The sequence below is a fragment of the Notamacropus eugenii genome, chromosome 2 (genome assembly GCF_028372415.1).
Source record: "Notamacropus eugenii isolate mMacEug1 chromosome 2, mMacEug1.pri_v2, whole genome shotgun sequence".
Classification (NCBI taxonomy): Eukaryota; Metazoa; Chordata; class Mammalia; order Diprotodontia; family Macropodidae; genus Notamacropus; species Notamacropus eugenii.
Window position 1 is genome coordinate 122,241,505 of NC_092873.1, and position 22,754 is coordinate 122,264,258.

A 22,754-nucleotide genomic window follows, 5' to 3' on the forward strand; every position below is an offset into this window, starting at 1 on the left:
AGAGAGATTTGGTTACAGCACCTTTTCCTCATTGTCCCCACCATAATTCTTGTCCATAGCACACCTCATAGAGTTTGACAAGATCCAAAGGATTAGTTATGTCCTTCACCACTCTGCCATATTTTCAGTTAAATGAACAATTCAATAATTTAGAGAGGATGAAAGTATCCCTTTGATCCTAGTCATTCTCTAGATCCCTTTTGTTTACATTCTATTTGACATTGCTACAAGCTCATTTTAAACTTCTTTTCTTTCAGAAGCTATATTGTGGTTAGCCAAGTATTAAGGAATTCTTAAAGGCTTTGCACGTATCCACATAGCAGAGTTTATTCACAATCTGGTATAGTAAAAGAGCACTACCTGTGGAGTTAGAGAGTCAGCATTAAAATCTTGCTTTCCATGCTTATTCCATTGTGTGACCAAGGATGTCATTTAAATGCCTTGGACTGCTGTTTCCTCCATAAATGATGGAGCTGGACTGCATGGCCACTGAGGCCACCTCCAGTTCAAATTCTCTACTGCAACAGCTTTCTTAACCAATACCTTCAGTTTCTTGACCCTACTCAATTCACCCAAGGTTATTCACTCCATTCTTTATTATGATAAAATCTCCCCCCATTTCATTTTCTTTAGTTAATTCCTCAAATACCATACTTTGTAATATTTTATTTTTGTCATAAACTTAACAAACTGCACCTAAAAAAAGAGGATTGTATACATGCCCATGAACTCATTGTGAACTTATACTTTCCAAGAACAACAATTCACTTACCCCCTACCCTGTCTTTAAGTGATTATGACATATCATTCCCTAATACTGGCTTGTTCTGTTATCATTTTTCTATTCCTCACCCATGTAGCTGAGTGCTGCTAATTAATTCTTGCAATTCTGCAAACCTGATTGATGTTTTCTAGTCATAACACTTTTCCTTCTTCGTTAGATTCTTGTCACATACCTCCATCGTTTGAAGCCTGAATGAGAATTATGCCCCTACCTACTGCCAACCTTCACTTATATCTGATTACCTCTCAACATATTAAATTAAAAACATGGAGAATATAAGGCATGACTTTTCCCAATTATAACCCCTTGTTAAATCCTCACTACCATGTCTATGCTTTCATTGAAACATCCCTCATATCAAGTAAGTAAGCAAACATGTCTTGAGCATCCAGTTTCTGGGGACAAGGTACTATACCTTTTCTCAAAAGTAAATATCTCCAAGTGTCCTCTGCATCCCATTGCTTTCCATTTCTTGAAAGTTTGTGTTAGTAAGTATGCCTAACTTTCCATACTGTATTTATCTTTAACATAATAATATTAAAGTAACATGTGAAATGCTTTGGAACCCTTCAAGTGCTATTTTAACTTGAGGTAGTATGATATAATGGGTGGTGAACTGTACTTTGAGTCAAGAAAAAATGCCTCCTCAGCCATTTATAGATAATGTAGTCCTAGGCATGGAACTTCACCTCTACCTGCTTCAGTTTCCTTATATATTGAATGACAGGCAGGTGGATTTGAAGGCTTCTAAGTTCCCTTTCAACTTTAAAAATCTGTTTTCCTTTTAGAGAATCTTTCATTTCTTTCTCCAGTGCCCATTTCTGCTTTCAAACCTGTGCTAATCTTTAATGCTTCTAGGAACTTTAAAATTTGAAATTGTTTATCCTTTACTTTACTTTTCTTTTCACCTCACACCATCAAATCTGTTGGTAAGTATAAATCATCTTTTCCATCTCCAATCACTTATCAAATTCTGTTTATGTTATTTCCATTGTATCTCTTGCTTTGTAGCACCAATGCAGTGTTCACAGAGCCTATGACAGCCATTAATATCCCAGCGTAATTATGAATCATGAAACACAGCTCTCTCCACCTGAAAGACAAAACCAAAGCATTCATTCAGACACCTGAAAGCCAAATCCATCACAGCAACAAAGAAATCCATACACAATAAAAATGCAGGGGGCACTACCATCCCAAAGCCTTCCTTCTGTTAGGCTTCCTAGAAAACATCTCCATTAAAAAAAGTCACAAACAGGCTCCCTTAAACAAAATCAGGCAAGCTCTCCCACTCCCACTAGTTGCTGCCTTTCCCAACTCTGATTGCTTTCTGACTAATTTCCTCTTAATTCTGCTCCATCCTTTCTGTTCCGCTGTTCCACCTATTCAGCAAGTTCCTCCCACCAGAGACTCATGTGACTCAGGCTTCCATGTCACTCAGACAGGTCACATGAGTCTATTAATGAATAGGAAAGATCTTTCCATTTAAATTGCCATTACATGCTTCCATCCTCTTCTCTAATTTTAATGACATATTGTAATATCCTAAATGCTCTCTCAGCCTTCATTCTTGGCCTTTTACAATCCACTCTAGCCATTTCCTACCTTTCCAGTCTTCTTCTATTTTACTTTTATCCATGTGTTCTGTCTTCTAACCATATTTGCTTCTTTGCTATTCCTTGAATACACCATCCAGTCTCCCTTCTCCATGACTTTACACTGATCATTTCCAAAGTCTGGAGTGCTCTCTTCCAACCATCATCAAAACACACACAACCTTCAAGTCTTAAAGACCCTGGATTCCTATTAAACTTAATTCAAGTTCATACACCTCTAAAAGACCTTTTTTGGTTTCTATTGCTGGTTCTATTCACCTTTATAGTTACTTTCACTTTTATTTTCTATAGTTTTTCTTATTGGTTCTGATTTAGCCATGTTATCTCCCCTGCTAGAATATAAGCTTTTTGAAAGGAGGGTTTCTTTTTTCTTTTCTTTTTTTTTAATGTATTTATTTATTTTTAGTTTTCAGTATTCATTTCCACAAGATTTTGAGTTCCAAATCTTCGCCCCATATTTCCCCTCCCCCAACCTCAAGACATCATACATTCTGATTACCCCTTCCCCCAATCTGCCCTTCCTTCTATCACATCCCCCCTTCCCTTATTCCCATCTTCTCTCTTTTCTTGTAGGGAAAGATAGATTTCTATACCCCATTACCTGTATTTCTTATTTCCCAGTTGCATGCAAAAACAGTTCCCAGTATTCATTCCTAAAATTTTGAGTTCCAACTTCTCTCCCTTCCTCCCTCCCCATCCATCCCCACTGAGAAGGCAAGGAATTCAATATAAGCTATACATGTGTAGTTATGCAAAAGACTTCCATAATAGTCATGGTGTGAAAGACTAACTACATTTCTCTACATCCTATCCTGCCTCCCATTTATTCTATTCTCTCTTTTGACCGTGTCCCTCCCCAAAAGTGTTTACTTCTAATTAATAATTACTAGCTATTTTTAATTACTCCCTCCTCCCATTTGCCCACCCTACTCATCCCCTTCTCCACTAATTTCCAGTAGTGTAAGATAGATTTTCATACCAAATTGAGTGTGCATGTCATTCCCTCCTTAAGCCAAATGTGATGATATTAAACTTCACTTTTTCCTTCTTACCTCCCTACTTTTCCCCTCTATTAAAAAGCTTTTTCTTGACTCTTTTATGAGAAATAATTTACCCCATTTTATTTTTCCTTTTCTCCCCCCAATATATTCCTCTCTCACCCCTTAATTTTATTTTTCAGATATCATTCCTTCCTATTCAACTCATCCTGTGTCCTCTGTCTATATGTATATAATCCCTCCAACTACCCAAATACTAAGAAAAGTCTGAAGAGTCATAAATATTATCTTTTCATGTAGGAATGTAGACAGTTCAACTTTAGTAAGTCCCTTATGATTTCTCTTTCCTGTTTGTCTTTTTATACTTCTCTTGATTCTTGTGTTTGAAAGTCAAATTTTCTTTTCAGCTCTGGTCTTTTCATCAAGAATGCTTGAAAGTCCTCTATTTCATTGAATGTCCATTTTTTCCCCTGAAGTATTATACTCAGTTTTGCTGGGAAGGTGATTCTTGGTTTTAATCCTAGGTTCTTTGACTTCTGCAATATCACATTCCATGCCCTTCAATTTCATAAAGTAGAAACTGTTCCATCTTGTGTTATCCTGATTGTATTTTCACAATATTCAAATTGTTTTTTTCTAGCTGCTTGCAATATTTTCTCCTTGACCTGGAAACTCTGAAATCTGACTACAGTGTTCCTAGTAGTTTTTCATTTTGGACCTCTTTCAGGAGGTGATGAGTAGATTCTTTCAATATTTATTTTACCCCCTGTTTCTAGAATATCAGGGCAGTTTTCCTTAATAATTTCATGAAAGATGTTTTCTAGGCTCTTTTTTTTGATCATGGCTTTCAGTTAGTCCCATAATTTTGAAATTGTCTCTCCTATATCTGTTTTCCAGGTCAGTTATTTTTCCAGTGAGATATTTCACATTGTCTTCTATTTTTTCATTCTTTTGGTTTTGTTTTGTAATTTCTTGGTTTCTAATAAAGCCATTAGCTTCTATCTGCTCCTTTCTAATTTTTAAAGAACTGTTTTCTTCAGTGAGCTTTTGAACCTCCTTTTTCATTTGGCTAATTCTGGCTTTTGAGGTATTCTTCTCCTCATTGGCTTTTTGGACTTCTTTTGCCAGTTGGGTTAGTCTACTTTTAAAGTTGTTATTTTCTTCAGCATTTTTTGGGCATCCTTTAGTAAGCTGTTGACTTGCTTCTCATGATTTTCTTGCATCTCTCTCATTTCTCTTCCCAATTTTTCCTCTACCTCTCTTACTTCTTTTCAAAATCCTTTTTGAGCTCTTCCATGGCCTGAAACCATTGCAATTTATTTTGGAGGTTTTGGTTGTAGAAGCCTTGACTTTCTGGTCTTCCTCTAATGATATGTTTTGTTCCTCCTTATCTGAAAGGATGGGAGAAAATACCTTTTCACCAAGAAAGTAACCTTCTATAGTCTTATTTTTTTCCATGTTGGGGGCATTTTCCCAGCTCAAAGGACTTTTGAGTCCTTTGTCAAGTGGAGGATATATTCTAGGGACCTATAAGTTCTCAGTTCCTCCAAGGTGACACAATGAAGGGAGGCTAGTGTACTCCTGTCTTGGCCTGCAATCTAGTCTGTGAGCAGGATTCCCTCTCCAGAGTCTCCACCAAGCCAGAGCTTCTCCTCACCCCAGGACCACCCCTCAGAACTGAGACCCAGTTCAGCTGCTTGATTCCCTCAGGGTCTTCAGGCAGAGGGCTCCACAAATGGAAGCTGCTGCTGCAGTGGCCGCTGCCTTCCTTGGGCCAGGGCTGGGATTGGACCTTGCACCTTTCTCGTCCAGGTGAAAGAGCTTTCTCACTGACCTTTGAAGCTGTCTTTGGCATTTGTGGGTTGAGAAATCTGCAAACCACAGCTGCTACCCATGATTCCATGCCCTGAAACCTGCTCTAGTCCTGTCTGTTCTATGCTGAGCTCCACTGTGAGCCTGGTGCAATAGATCTTTCTTGTCAGCCTTCCAGACTGTCTTGGGCTGTAAATCTCTTTCACTCTGTTGTTTTGTGGCTTCTGCTGCCTTAGGACTTGTGTAGAATTATTTTTGGCAGGTATTTCATGAGCTATGGGGGTAGAGCTAGAGCAAATTCATCCTTCTACTCTGCCATCTTGGCTGTGCCTCCTTTTTTTCTTTGCTTTTTGCATCCCCAATGATTAGCAACCTTAATGCCACTTAATAAATGCTTGTTGACTAATTGACTTTGTGCATTCTTTCCTCACCTTTACTTTTCAAAAAATATTTTCTTGAAAGCCTGGCTATGGTGCCACTTCCTCCTTGAAGTCTTTTATGATCTCTTATTATGAATCACATTTTACATCTTTAATCTTTATTTGTGTTCATGTGTAATACCCCCATTATATTTGAAAGCTCCTTGATAGTATGGATGATATTGTTCTCATCTTTCTAATACTGGCACCTGGCATAATGTTTTATTCATTAAAAATGCTTAATAAACATGTGTTGCTCTTTTCTGTCTAGAATTAGCCTTTTGCTTTATGTTTCCACACATTCTTATCTAGTTGCCTACACTATTACCCCACATATAGATTGTAGCAATAATCATTTCACTCTCTGTCTCTATTCTCTTTGCCCTCTGATATATCCTTTAGTTAGCTGCTGGGAAAATGTAGCTGAAACATCACTTTTACCTCCTTTTCTCTGCTTCATATACTTATAATTACTGTCTCTTCATTATTTCTCATCCCAGACTATGCCTCCTCCAGAAAACCTTTCCAAACCCCACCTCTTGCCCCAGGAAGAAGTGATTAATGTCTCCTGTCTCATTGTTCTTACATTTTATCTGAACCCCTCTGTCTTCCTTCAATCAAGTTATTTACATCTGTCTCCTGTTCTCTATGAGAGTCTGAAGAACATGAAAAATGACACATTTAACTAGCTCTCCTCTGGTGCCTGTATATAATAACTTTGCTTAATGAATGAGTAAGTAAAATGCAAATTCAAGCTCCCGAGCTTTGAATGCAAGACTTCCCCTGCTATCTCCCAATTACATGGATTTAGAGCTAGGAGAAACCTTAGATGTTGTCTACTTCAGTACTTCAATTTACAGGTTGTAAAACTGAGACTCAGGTTTTTATTTATTTGTTTATTTGTTTGGTTTTGCCCACGGTCACACAGGCAGGACATTTTCAAACCAAGATTCAAGTATGTTCTTATTCACTTTCATCAGTATATCCTGGTAATATCATCCGGGTTTGTAAGCCTGAAGAGACTTGATATTTTTCTTTATCTTTCAACACAGTACCCAGTGTAGTACTTAGCACTGAGTGGATAATCAGTAATTTTGTTTTACAATTCACTGACTCCCATATATTATGCCACATTAACTTTTTTTACAAAAATAATTGAAAAATTTCCATAGTGTTCAAAGTGGTAATTCAATACAAAGGATTGGAAGTTTTAAAAATGATTCCTTTTAATTAATATCTAACTTTATTTCTGACCCAGAGTATACATGACAGTGGTTATACTTTCCGCTTTCCTTTAGTGCCTTATAACTATTGTCCCTTACATTATCTTTTTATAATTTATCCCCCAGTATAATTTATTCTAACTGGAAGTCTCTTTGTAATCTGTAGTTGTTTTTATGTTAAACACCTGTATGGTTTGTCTTTAAGTTAGCATTTGCAGCTATTGCTCCCAAGATTTCATATTGGTTTTTAAAGCATCCATCGTAATAAATTATGGTTACTTATTAAGTCACTATGATAAGATTTTGGCAAAATGTTGAGACTTTATGGACTTGCCTTCAAAGAGTATTATCATGTCTAGTCTTTCTAATGTCACAGACAAGGTATTATTTTTGAAAATACTGATTTACCTCATTTTTTGTTTAGCTAGATATAAACATAGACATCGATATAGACATACTACAGATAGCCATAGGATAAAGATGTAGATATAGCTGCACCTGTAAGCACAGTTCTATAAATATAGATATGGACATAGCAAAAAAAAGATATAGATATAAATGATGTAAGTATATATATGTGTGTGTGTGTGTGTGTGTGTATGATACTTGATGCCAGCCTTTCAATGAAGTAAAAACTTAATAAGCAGAAATTCATGTTATACTTTAAACCTTCATAATGTTCTGTTTTAATATTATGTATTTACTCCTAAACAATCAGAAGTAATTGCAGTTGAAAATGAAGCCTATACTTTCACTTTTGTAATATTTAATAAAAGAATGCAAGTCTTATTTATCAAATCCTCTATTACTGTTTCATAGTGCTACTGAAAAGTATGCTATATTAATTACATTATTTGTAAGTTCAATATACATATAGTTTATAGTTATAATTAAATATAGTTAGTTTCTAGTAGATTACTGACAGTAATCAAAAATTCTCAAAGGTATGAAATATATAATTTCTAACATATCTTTTTGAAAATATTTTCAGCTACATGTGGTCATTTGAAAAAGCACATCTCAGCATGGTACAGATTATCACAGGACAGCTGGTTGAATCATTTGATGAAGAATTTAGGACTCTATATGCCAGGTCCTCTATCCCTAGTCCATTTGCCCAGGAAGAATCAGTGAAGGCAAAAAATGGCAAGCCTCTCTGGGAAAACAGTACCTACCAACGTTCAGTGTCTTCTTTAGCTTCCTTTTCCAGTCAGAGAAATCTTTTTGCTAGGCAAGACAATCCTGGTTACTTTAAAAATAGAGGAATATATGGATTCAATGAACATGACAGACCTAACATATGGAATCATGGATACAAGCCACATTTTTTACCAAATTTTAATGGTCCAAATAAAATCCGCCAGTGTCAACCCAGTCAGATAAACGAGAATTGGAAGAGACATAGTTATGCTGGGGAACAGCCAGAAACAACTCCCTATCTGCTGCTCAACAGGGCTATGAATCGGGCCAACAATCCATCAACTAATTGGAAAATGCCCTCAGATAGCCTTAGTGTTGCATCATCTTCACGAGGTGGTTATACGAACCCCCGCCATATGCCTGCACAGAGTTTTGCAGACCGCCTGGCACAGAGGAAAACCACAAATCTTCCAGAAAGAAATTCAAATGTACGACGATCTTTTAATGGGACTGATAATCACATTCGCTTTTTGCAACAAAGGATGCCTACCCTTGAAAATACCACAAAATCCTTCCTACGAAATTGGCGAATTGAATCCTATTTAAATGATCACACGGAAGGGATGCCTGATGCAAATGGCTCAGCTCCTGGAGACAGGTTTGAAGGTTATGACGGACTTGAAAATATTAAAGCCAATGCCCTTTATACTCATTCTCGGCTTCGTTCATCAATTGTGTTTAAACCAACCTTACCAGAACAGCAAGAAGTAAATAGTTGTACAACAGGATCCTCAAACTCAACAATAATTGGTTCTCAGGGAAGTGAATCATCTAAAGAGATATCATCTAAAGAGATATCCAATGTGCAACACTCTTCAAACCAAAATTTACCAGAATTAACTACAAATCCCCAGCCACCTCAGTTAGATGAATCAAAAAGGCACAGCTTGCAGGTTGTAGAAAACCACCATGACCCTGTTTTAAATCAAGACACACATGGTCCACCTGAATCAAATAACTATTTATATACAACTTTAGGTGTGAACAAACAAATGGAAACTCTGAAAACTGAGCAAAATGAGAACTTACTAAAAAGGCGAAGTTTTCCATTCTTTGAGAACTCCAAGCCCAATCTGGATCATGGTGGGGGCAAGCACTATGTGTATAGCACACTGACTAGGAATAAAGTCAAGCAGCCAGAAAAAACCAAAGAGGATTTATTGAAGAGCTCTAAAAGCATGCACAATGTGACCCAAAACCCAGGGGTTGAAGATGAAGATCTGAGAGGGGAATCTCCAAACCCTCCCACCACCAAGTCCATTTCTGTTGCTGCTCTTTTGGAAGTAAACAAAGAGGAACTCCCAAAAGATGTATCCTCCAAGAAAGAAGTGAAGGGTTCCCCAAGTTTTTTGAAAAAAGGTTCCCAAAAGCTGAGGTCATTACTCAGCCTCACACCAGAAAAGAAAGACACTCTGTCAAAAAATAAAGCTCCTGCTTTTTATAGAATGTGTAGTAGTTCCGATACTTTAGCTTCAGAGGCAGAAGAAAATCAAAAGCCAAAGAAATCGGAGCCAAAAATAGATTCATCTCCAAGAAGGAGACGCTCTCCTTCAGCCAATTCACAAGGGAGCGTCCATAAGAGCAAGGAGAATATTGCTGTTGGATCCACTCTAGTGAGCATGGATGAGAACAGGACCAGCCCTTCTGTATACCCAGTTGAAAAAGAATTCTTAGAAAGTGCAGGAGATGCTTCTGCTCCAAGATTCAACACTGAGCAGATTCAGTACCAAGATTTAAAAGAAATAAAGCCAAGGATAGTCCCTGAAAGAGCACCTCCCTCTCCAAGGCCAAAGCCTAGTGAGCTGCTAAGATCTCATTCAACAGACAGGCGTGTGTATAGTCGCTTTGAGCCATTTTGTAAGATAGAAAGCTCTGTTCAACCCACAAGCCACATGCCAAGTCCCAACATGCACCGTCCTGAGATAAAGAACATCAATACTGGTAATAGCTATGGTAGGACCAGTCCCATGCTCAACTACAATTCTGCTGTCTATCGCTCTTATCAGCCAAATGAAAATAAATTTCGAGGATTTATGCAAAAATTTGGAAATTTCATAAACAAAAACAAATAGCTCTAATTGCAACAATCTACGCAAAATTTTAAAGTTTCCATGGACTCAAATACTTGAACAGATAAAACTGTGGACAGGTTCTGTACAATGCAAATGGGTTTCTTCGGGGAAAATTTTATAGCTAATGCACATGTTTACATGTATACTATTGTATAGTAAAGGTCTACTTTTATGTAATAAATTCAGTCTTTAACACTGCAGCTGGAATTTGTCCAAAGGAAGTTTTGAAAACAATTTTAAAAATGAATGTAAGTGAAAATGTTTATTTTTCTTTAGACTGAAGATTTTTTTAAAAAGTAATAATCTTTAGTTAGATAAATAAGAAGATAGTGAATCCTTTTAAACCACACATACCATTTTCTAAAATCTTTCCTTTAAAAAGAGAAAGTCGTGGTGTCAGTGACTTTTTTAAAATGTATCTTTGTGATGTACACTCCAAAATAGAAGAAAAAAAGGAAAAGAAAATCCACAATAACATAATGTCTTTTTAATTAGCTTTAAAGTCTTCTACAGGACAAGCTGGAACATTTCATTAGCATATTAATCATTTTCCTGGGAAGAATAGCTAACTGGTTTGGCAGCCAAAGGGCAGTATCATTTGTATACACCCCACACTAGATATTTCATTTTGCCAGAGGATTTAGAGGATACAGCTTCAACCAATACACGTGTGTTACAGGATTTCATCTCAGTACTGCTATGAAAACTTTTGAGAACTAATTTCTGCCTCTGGATGAAAGTAACCAATTTTGATTCAGCCCTTCTCCAGCCTCCCCAGGTTCCAGTCTACTGAAGCGCTCATTTGCTTTTAACTCTAAAGCTTATAGTAGACCTTGGACAAGTTGCACTTTTCCCCATGTTTATCTAATCTAACACCAAAGTTTCTTAAAAATAAAAAGTAGTATGACATTATTAGGAGAAAAATCATGATTCTAAACAATTTTCTTGCAATATCTTTTGCTGCTTTTTTGTAAGCTGAGGTAAATACAGTAGAATTGTAGTGTGGGAGAAAGGACAGAAGGTGAACAATAAGGAGAAGTAGGGTCAGTCCTAGTCTGGCTATGCCACTGATTATGTGACCTTGGGAAGGTCTATTTATCTTCCTCATGCCCTATTTTTTCTCTGTAAATTGAACATAATAGTACCTGCTGTAACCTTCCTTGTAAGAATTTGGTGACGATAATAGTAAATAACAGATGTGAAAGCACTATTTAAAAATATGGGCTATTTTAAAATTGGATTTACTCCATTTAGTTGTAAAGAATTCACTGCAGCAACAAATAAACTTAATTTGAGAAATACAAAATATTGTCACCCCTACCAGTCTGTTATTATCATTTTCCAATTGAAATATCAAGTACAGTGTGCTGCCAAGACAACTGGATTTAGAGCCAAAGGTCCTGAATTAGAATCATGACTCTGCCACCTCCTATCTGTGAAAACTTGATCAAGATGCTTAATTCAAGACATGTTTCCTTTTTTATAAAATGAGGGGTTGGACAAAATGGTCTCTGATCCCTTCTAGCTCTAGATTTGTGATCATTAAGTTAATATAGGAAATTTTGCGCAACGATTAAGAAAAATCTTTCAAATAGGTAATTCCCAAGTTAAAGACTTTATTCCAAGGTACTGCTGTAACTATGAAATTAAAGCTAGTCAGTGCAGGGCAAATTCAAGACTTGTTTGAAATTAAAGGAGTTGTTTCTTTCATGTAACTATTAGTCTGTTTGTCATTGTATACCAGTAGCATTTTTAAAGTACTGGCATGGAAGCCAGATAGCTAGTGATGTATCACATCATTCATAAAAGTGGCAGTTAGTGTGCACATATTAATGTTCCATAAATTATCATGTAAACAGGTTCAATTTTAGTGTAAAAAGGGACAAAATCTAGGAACCTTGCTCTTTCCTATCAATCAATTAAAATATATTAAGTGCCTGCTCTGTGCCCAACAGGCTGCTTATCACTGAGGATATCTGTTAGTTTTTGTTACTCCTGGATCATGAGTTCTCTCTCAGCTTATAAAAACCATGGACTAAGTATCACAGGTCTTCAGGGGGAGGTAAGTGAATAAATATTTGCTAGGCACCTATTATTTGTCAATCATTATGATAAATATTTGCAATATTATTTAATCAGATATAGAATCAGAGGCCCAGAAAGGGATTGCAACTTGCCTAAGATCATACAGGTAACAAATTTGTAGAGTTGGGATCTGAATGCAGATCCTGACCTAAGTCCATTTTTTACCATCAGGTAATCCTGGACCTTAGACGGGGAGAGGAAATTAGGACAATGATATTTTAAAGCTGAAACTAAACAATGATTGACTATTGGAAATGATTCTCCCAGTTACATTATTACAGATCATTACATTCTAAAGTTTTAAAAAAAGTGGACCAAGTATATGCCATTATATTATTTGACTTTCTTTATATCTCTCAAAGCAGGCAGCACTGTGATGTTAATTTGGACCTACCCAACATAGGGCCCATGGGCCACTTGCAGTCTGCCCAAGGGGCCCATAGGCCATATGTTATGCAGTCTTGCTTTATGCAAATTCTTCAACAAAACTGGCTATGCACAGTTCCCTTTTGCTTGCTACAAAATGATCACTGAGTCATTTTGCCTTAATCAAAATGGCGGCATGTGAGATGCTCATTTGTCTTTCGTGTTCTTGAACAATACATTAATCCATGACAGTTCAGGCCATTACAAAATAAGATGAATTTTAATTTTGCTTATTATTTTTCTCCTCTGTTGGTGGCTTCCTTTCTGCAATGTCCTCTGCTAGTTCAGTTGTCAGTGCCATAGTCAATATCTTATCAAAAGTCTTTGACTTCTTCGTGACTCAGGGACTGTTGAATTCTAATTATAATAATCTACATTTCTATGGTATTTCACAGTTCACAAAAGGTTTTCCTTAAAACAGCCCCATCAAATAATGTAATAATTATCATCCTCTTTTTACAAATGAAGAAAGTGAGGCCCAGAGAGCTTAAGCAAATTGTCCATAACCACATGGCTACTTTGGAGTGGAGCTGAGACTTTGTTAAGTAAGCCTAATGAGTTTTAAGTGCCATGATCTTTTCTGTACCCGTGTTCTTTCTAAGGTTGTTCCAACGCACCTATAATTTCACTCAGACTATTTTATTTGGTTTACGTATGGCATTTGTTTTTGCACCACATATATTTTCAGATATCTTCCCCCTCCAAACATACACACAAACACATACATACACAGAACCTTCCTTTGTGACAGAAAAAAAGGCAAACTATCAAAACAAAGAATATTTCTGGCAGTATATTAACTCTCCTGCACCCATATTCCCCCACCTCTCTAAAACAATATTGAAAATTATTAAGATTTTAATTCTCAGTATCATATGGTAAAAAGTATGGTCTTTTATGGTTAGATTATTTACAAAGTAATTTTTCCATTCTTTTCCATATTGGTTATAGCAGAAGAGAAACTGATATTATTTAAAATCTTCATGTTGCATAATTTTTTTTTTCTTCTGTAACTAATAACAAGTTATATTATAGAATACCCAGGAAAGGTGATGTACAATCTGAAATTTGGGAAATTATCTCAGTATACTAGGTCCTTCTATTATAGGTAAGCCAATTCACTTTGGTTTTGAGCTGCCATACTTGAGGGTAGATCAATGATTTAAGGTCTGATTTAAAGAACACATTATTTTGTCAATCATGTGTTTTTTGTGTTGTCTTTCAAGAGAAAAATAGATATTTGGAGTTTGTTTTACTCAACTATCACTGTACTGCACAAGAGCTACTCAGTTTCTCAGTTATACCTCAATTTTTGCTGTTTTTCTATATAGTTTCCTCTCCTGAGAACATAAAAATAAAAATAAAATGGAATTATTGTTTATAACGAACAAAGACAAATAATCTTGATGAGCAAAAATAAAATGATTATCCATTCTACTACAACTCTTCCATTTAAAATAAATCTTTGTTTTCTACAACTTGAATACTCAAATGTTTATAATTTTTTTAAAATGATTGTCTTAGGCTAAAAGATGAGTTGGTACAAGCAAAGACTCAACTTTTGTATGCAATGGCCATGCAATGTTAGCAGGACAGTTATTCTTCCAAATTCTTGGACAACATCAATTGAATATTAAAGATTTTATTTAAAAAAATTCATTGTAAGTTTTTTTAAGTTCTCTTTATAACTTTTTCTATACTTGATCTTCCAGTGTTAAGTCTTTGGACCATGCTTAGATGTTTTATAATTTAGACTCATTTAATCATCAATATAACTGTTATGATTGAAATGCTCCTTTTTATGGAAATAGCATTTGTATTAAAAAGACAAACAAGAAGCTTCGGCCCAAGCCTTCCTCTTCAAGCAACATTCACATTCCCTTAACCATTTCAGTATGTACTATGGTATTAGTACTTGGCTTAAATGTTTTATATTTCATGAAATTTTCTTTAAAAAGTCAGTTGTGGACTAATAAGTAATTCAGTTTTTGACATCTAATTGTCACTTGCCTACTTTTGAGATTTTGCTCTACAAAAAAAAAATATGTTGTAGAAGTTTGTCAGTTCCTTTGATCTAGATTTCCATGCTGACCTACCAGAGTTAGACCATAAAGTACATGAAATACTGTACATGAATAATGAACCATATAGCAATAGCATCATAATATAGCATTGTAATACCTACCAAGTACTCGTTGGAGGGATTTTGTGAAGATTGTACCTATTAATACCTGTTAGAGAAACGCTATTCAGAAAGTTTAATCAAGTTTGCAATTTATAGGTCAGACATTTAAAAGATTGGTGTCATATTGACTTAGAGACAAAGTATAAATGGGATATAATAGAATGAATCTTAAATATTGTCTCATCTAATCTCATTTTATAGATAAAAAAATAATGATTAAAGTTATGTGATAAGTTCACATAGCTAGTAGTAGCAGCAGAATCAAAATTTGAACCAAGGTACCCTCCACACACAGAAAAACACAAACACACACACACACACACATGCACACATACACATATGCACAGCATTCTTTCAGCTATACTGCAACGACTCTCAGTTAAGGTAGTCATCCTGATAAATGGTATGACAGTTAATAGAACTGGATTGAATGACTTTGCATCCTTATTTCTGGGTTAGTCGTTGAACAAAAAAAATACTATTAAAAGTCATTTATATTCATTTGGAATGCTGGTATTTGAAGGTTTTTAAAAAAGGTTCAACTAAAGTACTCTGCAAGCAAAAAAAAAGTTGGAAATCCTGGAAAGTATTAAGGGGTATTTTAAAGCAGAGATATCAGATTTATGGCCTGAGGAGAGAAGTCCAAATTAAAATGTAATTGGCAAATGTTTAACAAAATAAAAAGTGCACTAAAACATATATAATGATAACTTTTGTTTTTCTAAGTCAATATGCAGCCATAAGGATCCATTTCTATTTGAATTTGATCACACTACTATAAAAGACTTTGCAGAGAAAAAATTGTGATGGAAGAGTGCAAGTTACAACTGCCAACTCTTCCAGAACCTCTCCGACAAAATGACCACAGAAAATATCAAACAGAATTCTGAATGAAAAATTAAGAAAAAAATCACAGTGAGTCTTTATGGGAAGATGGCTTGGGAAGGCAGAAAGAAAGGTATACTGAAACTTGGGTATGGGCTTGCCAAGCACATGGCACCTAGTAGTGGCAGAGACAGGGAGCAGTAATGGTTGAATCAACAGTACCAGCTCTCAGGAATGGTGAAGGGACTAACCACCTAGTGAGAGATCTTATGGATCCCTGTTTCTCACTAGGTTCAAGACTGGGTGCCATTTGGTAAACTACTGCCTATAACACAGATCTAAGTCACAATCATACAGCAAAGAGGAATAGTTGTAGTTGTAAAGGACCACTGGCCTTTTCTGGTTAAGGACCTGAGCACAGATGAGTAGGACAGTGAGAAGACCTCTTTCATCACATTAAAAACACAACAACCTACAGGCCCTCAGATCAATCTGGGAAAGAAGATAATAAATAATAAATAATAAATGGAAGCTTAAGCCAGTCATCCCCATCAGAGATCAGCAGAGTTTTTCTCTGACAAATCCCGAAGTCAAGAAGTAGGCAGGAAAAATCAGAAAACAAAAAAGAAAGAACCTGATCAAAAAAAGCAATATGGTTACACAGAAGCTCAAAACACAAACTAAGAAGACAACTACTTGAAAACATCTACAAGCAAAAGCTTAAAGAAAAAAAAAAATATATATATATATACATATACATACATATGTGTGCTTGTATATATATATATGTGTGTGTGTGTGTGTGTGTGTGTGTGTGTGTATGAGAGGTATTCTATGAAAGTTTTTTTTCCCAAATTTTCTGCATCAGAACAAGACTTAAACTGTTTACATGTAATTGGAAAATAGTTAAATAAAATGTATTAAAAATAAAATTACTATAGACAGTACAAAATATTTGGAAATCTACTTGACAACACACCACCAAAAGAGAACAGATAAACACTGACTGCAGATTGAAGAATAGCTATGTAGAAACATGTCTTACATGATTTTGTAGGAATATTATTTTTCTTTCCTTCTCAATTGGTGAGATAAGGAGTGGGGTGAAGGAGAGTATTTGGAATAGAAAACAAAAATACAATACAAAAACTAATTCTACTCCCTGAAAAAAGAACTTTGCATACAAAAATAGAGATTTTCCTCATCATTTGTCATCATTAAAAAAACCCTATCATTTGTGGTGTTTATCTGAGTCTTAAACATATTTAATTTATCCTCTATGGTCCAAGCTTTTTGAAAATGTAACCTGAGTAACCCGAAACATAAAGCTTTTCACCTAAAGTGAGGGACAGGTTCAAGTACCTTAGTTCTGGCTGTGGCAGACTATGCCTTCCAGAATCATTCAATAATAGCCCAAATAATGAGCCCAAACAACTGTGAAGCAGGCAGAAAGTCATTTTAGTTATTATTGTAACCCCAAGAATATAATACAGAGGTTATTATATAAACTCTATTCTTCACTGAACTCTCGAAATGTTACCCTATGTTACCTCTCAATCTAATATCATACCCCCGTAGGACTAGAAGAAATCTATTTGGTCAAATAAGATTCCTTGGTCACTTATATGACAGTTCCCTTCTGAAAGTTTTCCAGGGGCAATGATTTACCAGTCTTTGTCAGCTTTTCTGCATTTTTTATTATCCCATATCTTCCTTTTGTCCCACTGAAATATTACTTACTATTGAAAGTTAGGCTCAATCCACTGCTTTATACACCAGAAAGAGGAAAGAGTAACTACCCATTGTCCTCCCAATAGAAGTTCCTATGATATGGATGCATTTTTCATCCATTATATCCTCTTCTCCAGGGTAAACAATATCAATACCTTCTCTTTTTTTTCTCACTGGAATTATTTTTCTTTCCTTTAATACCTTGTACTGGTCTAGGTCTCTAATTTCTTCACATACTTTTAAGTTTAGAAGCCACACCTAGACAAAAATGAATTAATTGATTCTTCATAGGTTATTGTGAGTCCACAACTAGTTAGACAATTGTTCTCAAGTTGTTAACTGCATTTAAGTTGGTGCAACACAAGCAGAGTATCTGATTGGTCTGCCTTGGACTGAATATTATTTGATGCTCATCATTAAACTGAATCATGAAATAGAAAGCATACTCATTATTTGTAGATGACACCATGCTGAGAATAGTTAACACTTAGGAAGATCAGATTGAAAATGATCTTGGCAAATAGAAAATCATTTACGAAACTGAATGAAAATGAAATCCATAGAAAAAAAAATCAGACAGAAATTCAATGAAAGAAAAAATAATGAAATCTCAGAAGTATGAGGTATATGAATATTGAAGTTTCCTCTCTGTCACTATAAGGAAATCCAACCATGTAGGCATCAGGAAGGTCTGACAGTGTGTCACAGATGGCAGTCAGGCTGAATACCTGAGGGGCTTTTAATGTGTATCCAGTCATACTGAACGAGATTCAAGATCAGGTCCACAAATCCTAGGGAAAGTGGAGAAAGGAAGCCAGATTTTCATCATAGATGGAGTATTCATGGTTTCAGAAATGAAGCAAGAAGACTGGAACCTAGTAATTTGAGAAGGTATGCTATAAGAAAAGGCATTTTAGTCATAAGGAACAAAATAAGAAATAAATTACTGGATGACCTCTCCTCTACCCCCAAAGTTACAGGGTCCGAGTGGGACCAGCATCAAGAATGGTTCAATACTGAGCAACTGAAACTGGGATTCTAGGCCTCACTCTATGGCCCCTGTGTAGGTTTGATTATAGAACCTCAGCTGAAGCAAGGGCAGGGTGCAGGTGCGTATTAAGGGACTCTGGCTGTTTTCTGTCTGTGAGAAGGGCTTGACAGGGAATGGAGAGGAGATCCAGGAATCTAGCCTCCATAAGAATCAAGGTTCACAAGAGACATGTAGAAAACTTGTAAATAAGGCATAGGAGAATCACAAGGATGACTAAGCCTCAGAAAATGAAATGAGGTTCATGTTATTTAGTTTGGAGAGTAGAAAGTTGAGAAAAGGGACATTTAATGTTAAGATATGTGGAAGAGTATTATATAGTGTGAAAGATAGTGAGCAGTTCTCCATTTCTACTAAAAGCAGAAGAGGAAATGGATTTAAATTACAGAATGAAAGGTTTTGATTCGTTATTAGTCACTAGAAACTTCTCCCATCAAAAGTTAAGTGTGGAAATGGGCCAGGAGGAAGAATATAGAACTTGTTTCATACTCAAAATTAGCCACTCTCTCTCACCCCTGTACATTCAATTTGTTCCTAAGGCCTGTGGGTCTCACCTCAACAAAATCTCTCAAATATGCCATTTTTTTCCTCTGACACTGCCACCACACTGTACAAGTCCTTATCACCAGATGCCTAGACTATTACAAAAACCATGCTGGTGGGTCTTTTAATTTGATATTGAACCAGTAATGACTATTCTTTGGGTGTAGATTGTTTGTTCTGAAACCAGCTCATTTTCTATAGTCCAGTGCACATCTTTAGCTTAGGAACAGCATGAGAGACTTTATCAAACTTTGTTAATATGTGAGTAACTCATCTACAATATTCCCCTAATCCACTAGTTTAGTAATCCTCCCAAAATAAGAAAGAAATTCATCTAGAATAACCTGTCCATGCTGAAGCCCTAATGGAAAAATCTTTTCTTCCTTTTTTCCCACATGTTTACACTTTATTTTTCAATTAACAATTATTTATTTTTATCTCCATTCCATGTCTACCCCTACTTCTATTAGAAAGGGAAACAACAGAAAAGAAAAACAAAACTTTTTTTAAACAAATATTCATGAAGGAGCAGGACAAATGTTCACCCCACCATGACAAATATACATACATACATACATACATACATACATACATACATACATACAGAGAGAGAGAGAGAGAGAGAGATGTCTCATTGTGTGTTTCAGTCCGTTATCTTTTTCTCAGGAGAGTGAGTAGTATTCATTATATTTGATTCTTATAACAACCCTGTGAGGTAAGTGATATTACTATCCCAGTTTTACAGATTAGGAAACTGAGGCACAGAGAGGTGAAAGTGAATTGCCCAGGATCACACAATGAGTAATTATCTAAGATTGTAACTGAAGTCTTTCTTACTCCCATATTTTATTCCCTGTGTCACTTGGTAGTGATATGCTATAACATTTGTAATTTGCTTGACAGATCTTAAAGTATTATCTAAGCACTAGAGATTATAATAATTATTCTTCATCCTCAGGTTTCTATAGTCATGATTAGTCATATTCTGGATCAAAGTTCTTAGGCCTTTTAAAATTGTCTTTAAAATGTTTCATTAATATATATATATTATATATATAATTTTCCTGATTCTGCTTACCTCACTTTACATCAGTCCATAGAAGTCTTACTAGATTTCTCTGATGTTGCCCTTTTCCTCGTTTTTATGACACAATCATATTTTATTACACTTCTATACCATAATACATTCAACCATTCCCCAACTGATGGACACAACCTTATCTCCCAGTTGTTTGACACCCTGCTATAATTATTTTTGTATATGTGTGTTCTTTTCCTCTGGGTTTTTGTATTTTAAATCTTATAATATTGCCAGGTAAAATGGTATGGACAGCTTAGTAACATTTTGTACTTGGTTCCAAATTGCTTTCCAAAATGGATAGGTCAATACATAACTCAGCTAACCATGTATAAATGTGCCTATTTAACTGCAACCACTCTGTAATTGATGATCTTCTTTCATTCCCTTTTATCATCTATACCAATCTTACAGATATGAAGTAGAAGCTCAGAATTGCTATATTTTGCATTTCATTAATTATTAGTGAATCTGAGCATTTTTATACTTGTTGATAGATTGAATATCATACTCTGAGAACTGCCTGTCCATATCTTTAACCATTTATCAATTTCAGAGTTGTTCTTATTTTACTAAATTTGGATCAGTTCCTTATATATCGTAGAAATGAGATATTTACCAGAGAAAGTTGCTGCAATGGTATTCCCCCATATTTGTTTTCCTTCTGAATTTAGTCACATTGTTTTTGTTTATGTGAAAATTTTAAATTTAATGGTGTCAAAATTTGACTATTTTATTTTCTATGATATGCCTTTTGATTGTGCATTTTTCCTTGTTTCTCTCATTCATTTATGATATAACCTTTAATATATATATATCATATTTCAATTTAGAGCTAATCTTAGTATATATACATATAGAGTGATGTTGATTCCAAGCTTATTTTCTCAGACTACTTTCAAGATTTTTAAGTCATATCTCTTAGAGAGTGAGTCCTTACACCAGGAGCTGTGGACTCTAGGCGACAAGATTCATTTGTTTCTGCACATTGTGTACCTAATCTGTTCCAGTGATCAACCTCTCTATTTAATGAACTCTCAAATTCCCTAATCTTGGCACAATCTGTTGTGATTTCACCTCTCTGTCTTGAATCCTCAAAACCTGTTCTTTATACTCAGTCAATAAATGTTTATTAAGTACCTACAATATGTCAGGAACTTTACTATATGTTGGGGATATAAAGGCAAAAATGATCCCTGTCCTCAGAGAATTCAAAATAACATGGGAGAGACAACATGCAAATAATCACATATAAACAAGCTATATACAGAAAAAATTGGACAGGATCCATAGAGGCACTAGAATTAAGAAGGATCAAGAAAGGCATCCTGCAGAAGGTGGGATTTTAACTGCTGCTGAAAGAACCCAATGAAGCCACAAGGCGGAGGTGAGGAGGGAGAAATTGCTTTGAGAACAGACAGTGAAAATACCTAAAGTTGGGAATTGTAGTGTCTTATCTGAGGAAAAGCAAGGTCAGTGTAACTAGAACAGAAGGACTTATGAAGGAAAATGCTATCTGCATCCAGAGAAAGAACTAATAAGTAGAAGTATATATAGAAGGATTTTACATATACACACATGCACACACACACAGAGAAAGCCACACACGCATATACTTATTTGTGTCTAATGGTTGCCATCTCTAGGGTGGGTGAGGAGAAAAAAGAAATTTATATGATAACTATTTATAATATAGTTATATATTTATTATAGATATTTACATATTATAAGGGTATATATACATAATTATATATGTAAGTATATTATGTAATATAATAACATATAATACATATTATATAACATAAGAATATATAATAAATATATATTTATAAGGAATAGCAAATTGTACATATAGGTTTGCAGTTTCATATCCAATCATCTTTTTAAAACTATGTTATGATATGGAATTCTTATTCTATTTCATAAATTTAGAAAAGAAAACAACACAGAGCATGTGTGTATGAAGGGGGTGAAGAGTAAGGTGTACAAAGACTAGAAAAAGAATAGAAGGCAGGTTATAAAGGACTTTGAATTCATAACAGAGGATTTTACATTTGATCCTAGAGGGAACAGAGAACAATTGAAGTTTATTGAATGAGTCAGGGTGAAGGGGCATGGTTAGACAATACTCGAGGAAGATCATTTTGACAGCTGAGTAGAGAATGAATTGAAACAGGGAGAGATTTGTGGAGAACAGACTAGCAAGACTTCTCTTTTAGACATGTTGAGTTTAAACTGTCTATACTACAACCATTAATCCTGCTATCTCTCAATTCTTTCCCAAGCCAATATCCTTGAACTGACTACCTTTCCCTTCTCATCTTGATTCTTGGTAAATCAAATCAACTCTACCCAACCCTCTTGTCTCAGGTCCCTTTCCACTTTGTTCAATGAAAGACCTTGCTTTGGCAAGACTTTTTTGTTGTTCAGTTACTTAGTCATGTCTGACACTATGACCCTGTGGACCATGCAGTCTATGGGCTTTTTTTGGCAAAGATATTCAAGAAGTTCACCATTTCCTTCTTCAGTAAATTAAGGCAAATAGAGGTTAGGTGACTTGCTTAGGATGCAACACTTAGGAAATATCTGAGGCCAAATTTGGACTCAGGGCTTCCTGACTACAGGTCTCCTACTCTATCCTCTGAGACTCATCGCCAACCCTTTTAGCCTTGGCTTATTCCTACTCTCCACTGCCTTTGTTCTAGCTCA

The 22,754-nt window shown here is 35.5% G+C and overlaps 1 protein-coding gene across 2 annotated transcripts in view; it reads left to right on the plus strand.

Moving 5' to 3' along the window:
- The window catches only part of FAM83B (family with sequence similarity 83 member B), a 116,678-nt gene extending 105,248 nt beyond the window's left edge, over positions 1-11,430 (plus strand). For both annotated transcript variants that reach the window (XM_072642499.1, XM_072642500.1), the window contains exon 5: positions 7,844-11,430. In XM_072642499.1, the coding sequence (XP_072498600.1) occupies positions 7,844-10,124 (2,281 nt within the window). In that variant the 3' untranslated portion in view covers positions 10,125-11,430. The remainder of the gene's footprint in view (positions 1-7,843) is intronic.
- The last annotated feature ends 11,324 nt before the right edge of the window (positions 11,431-22,754 follow it).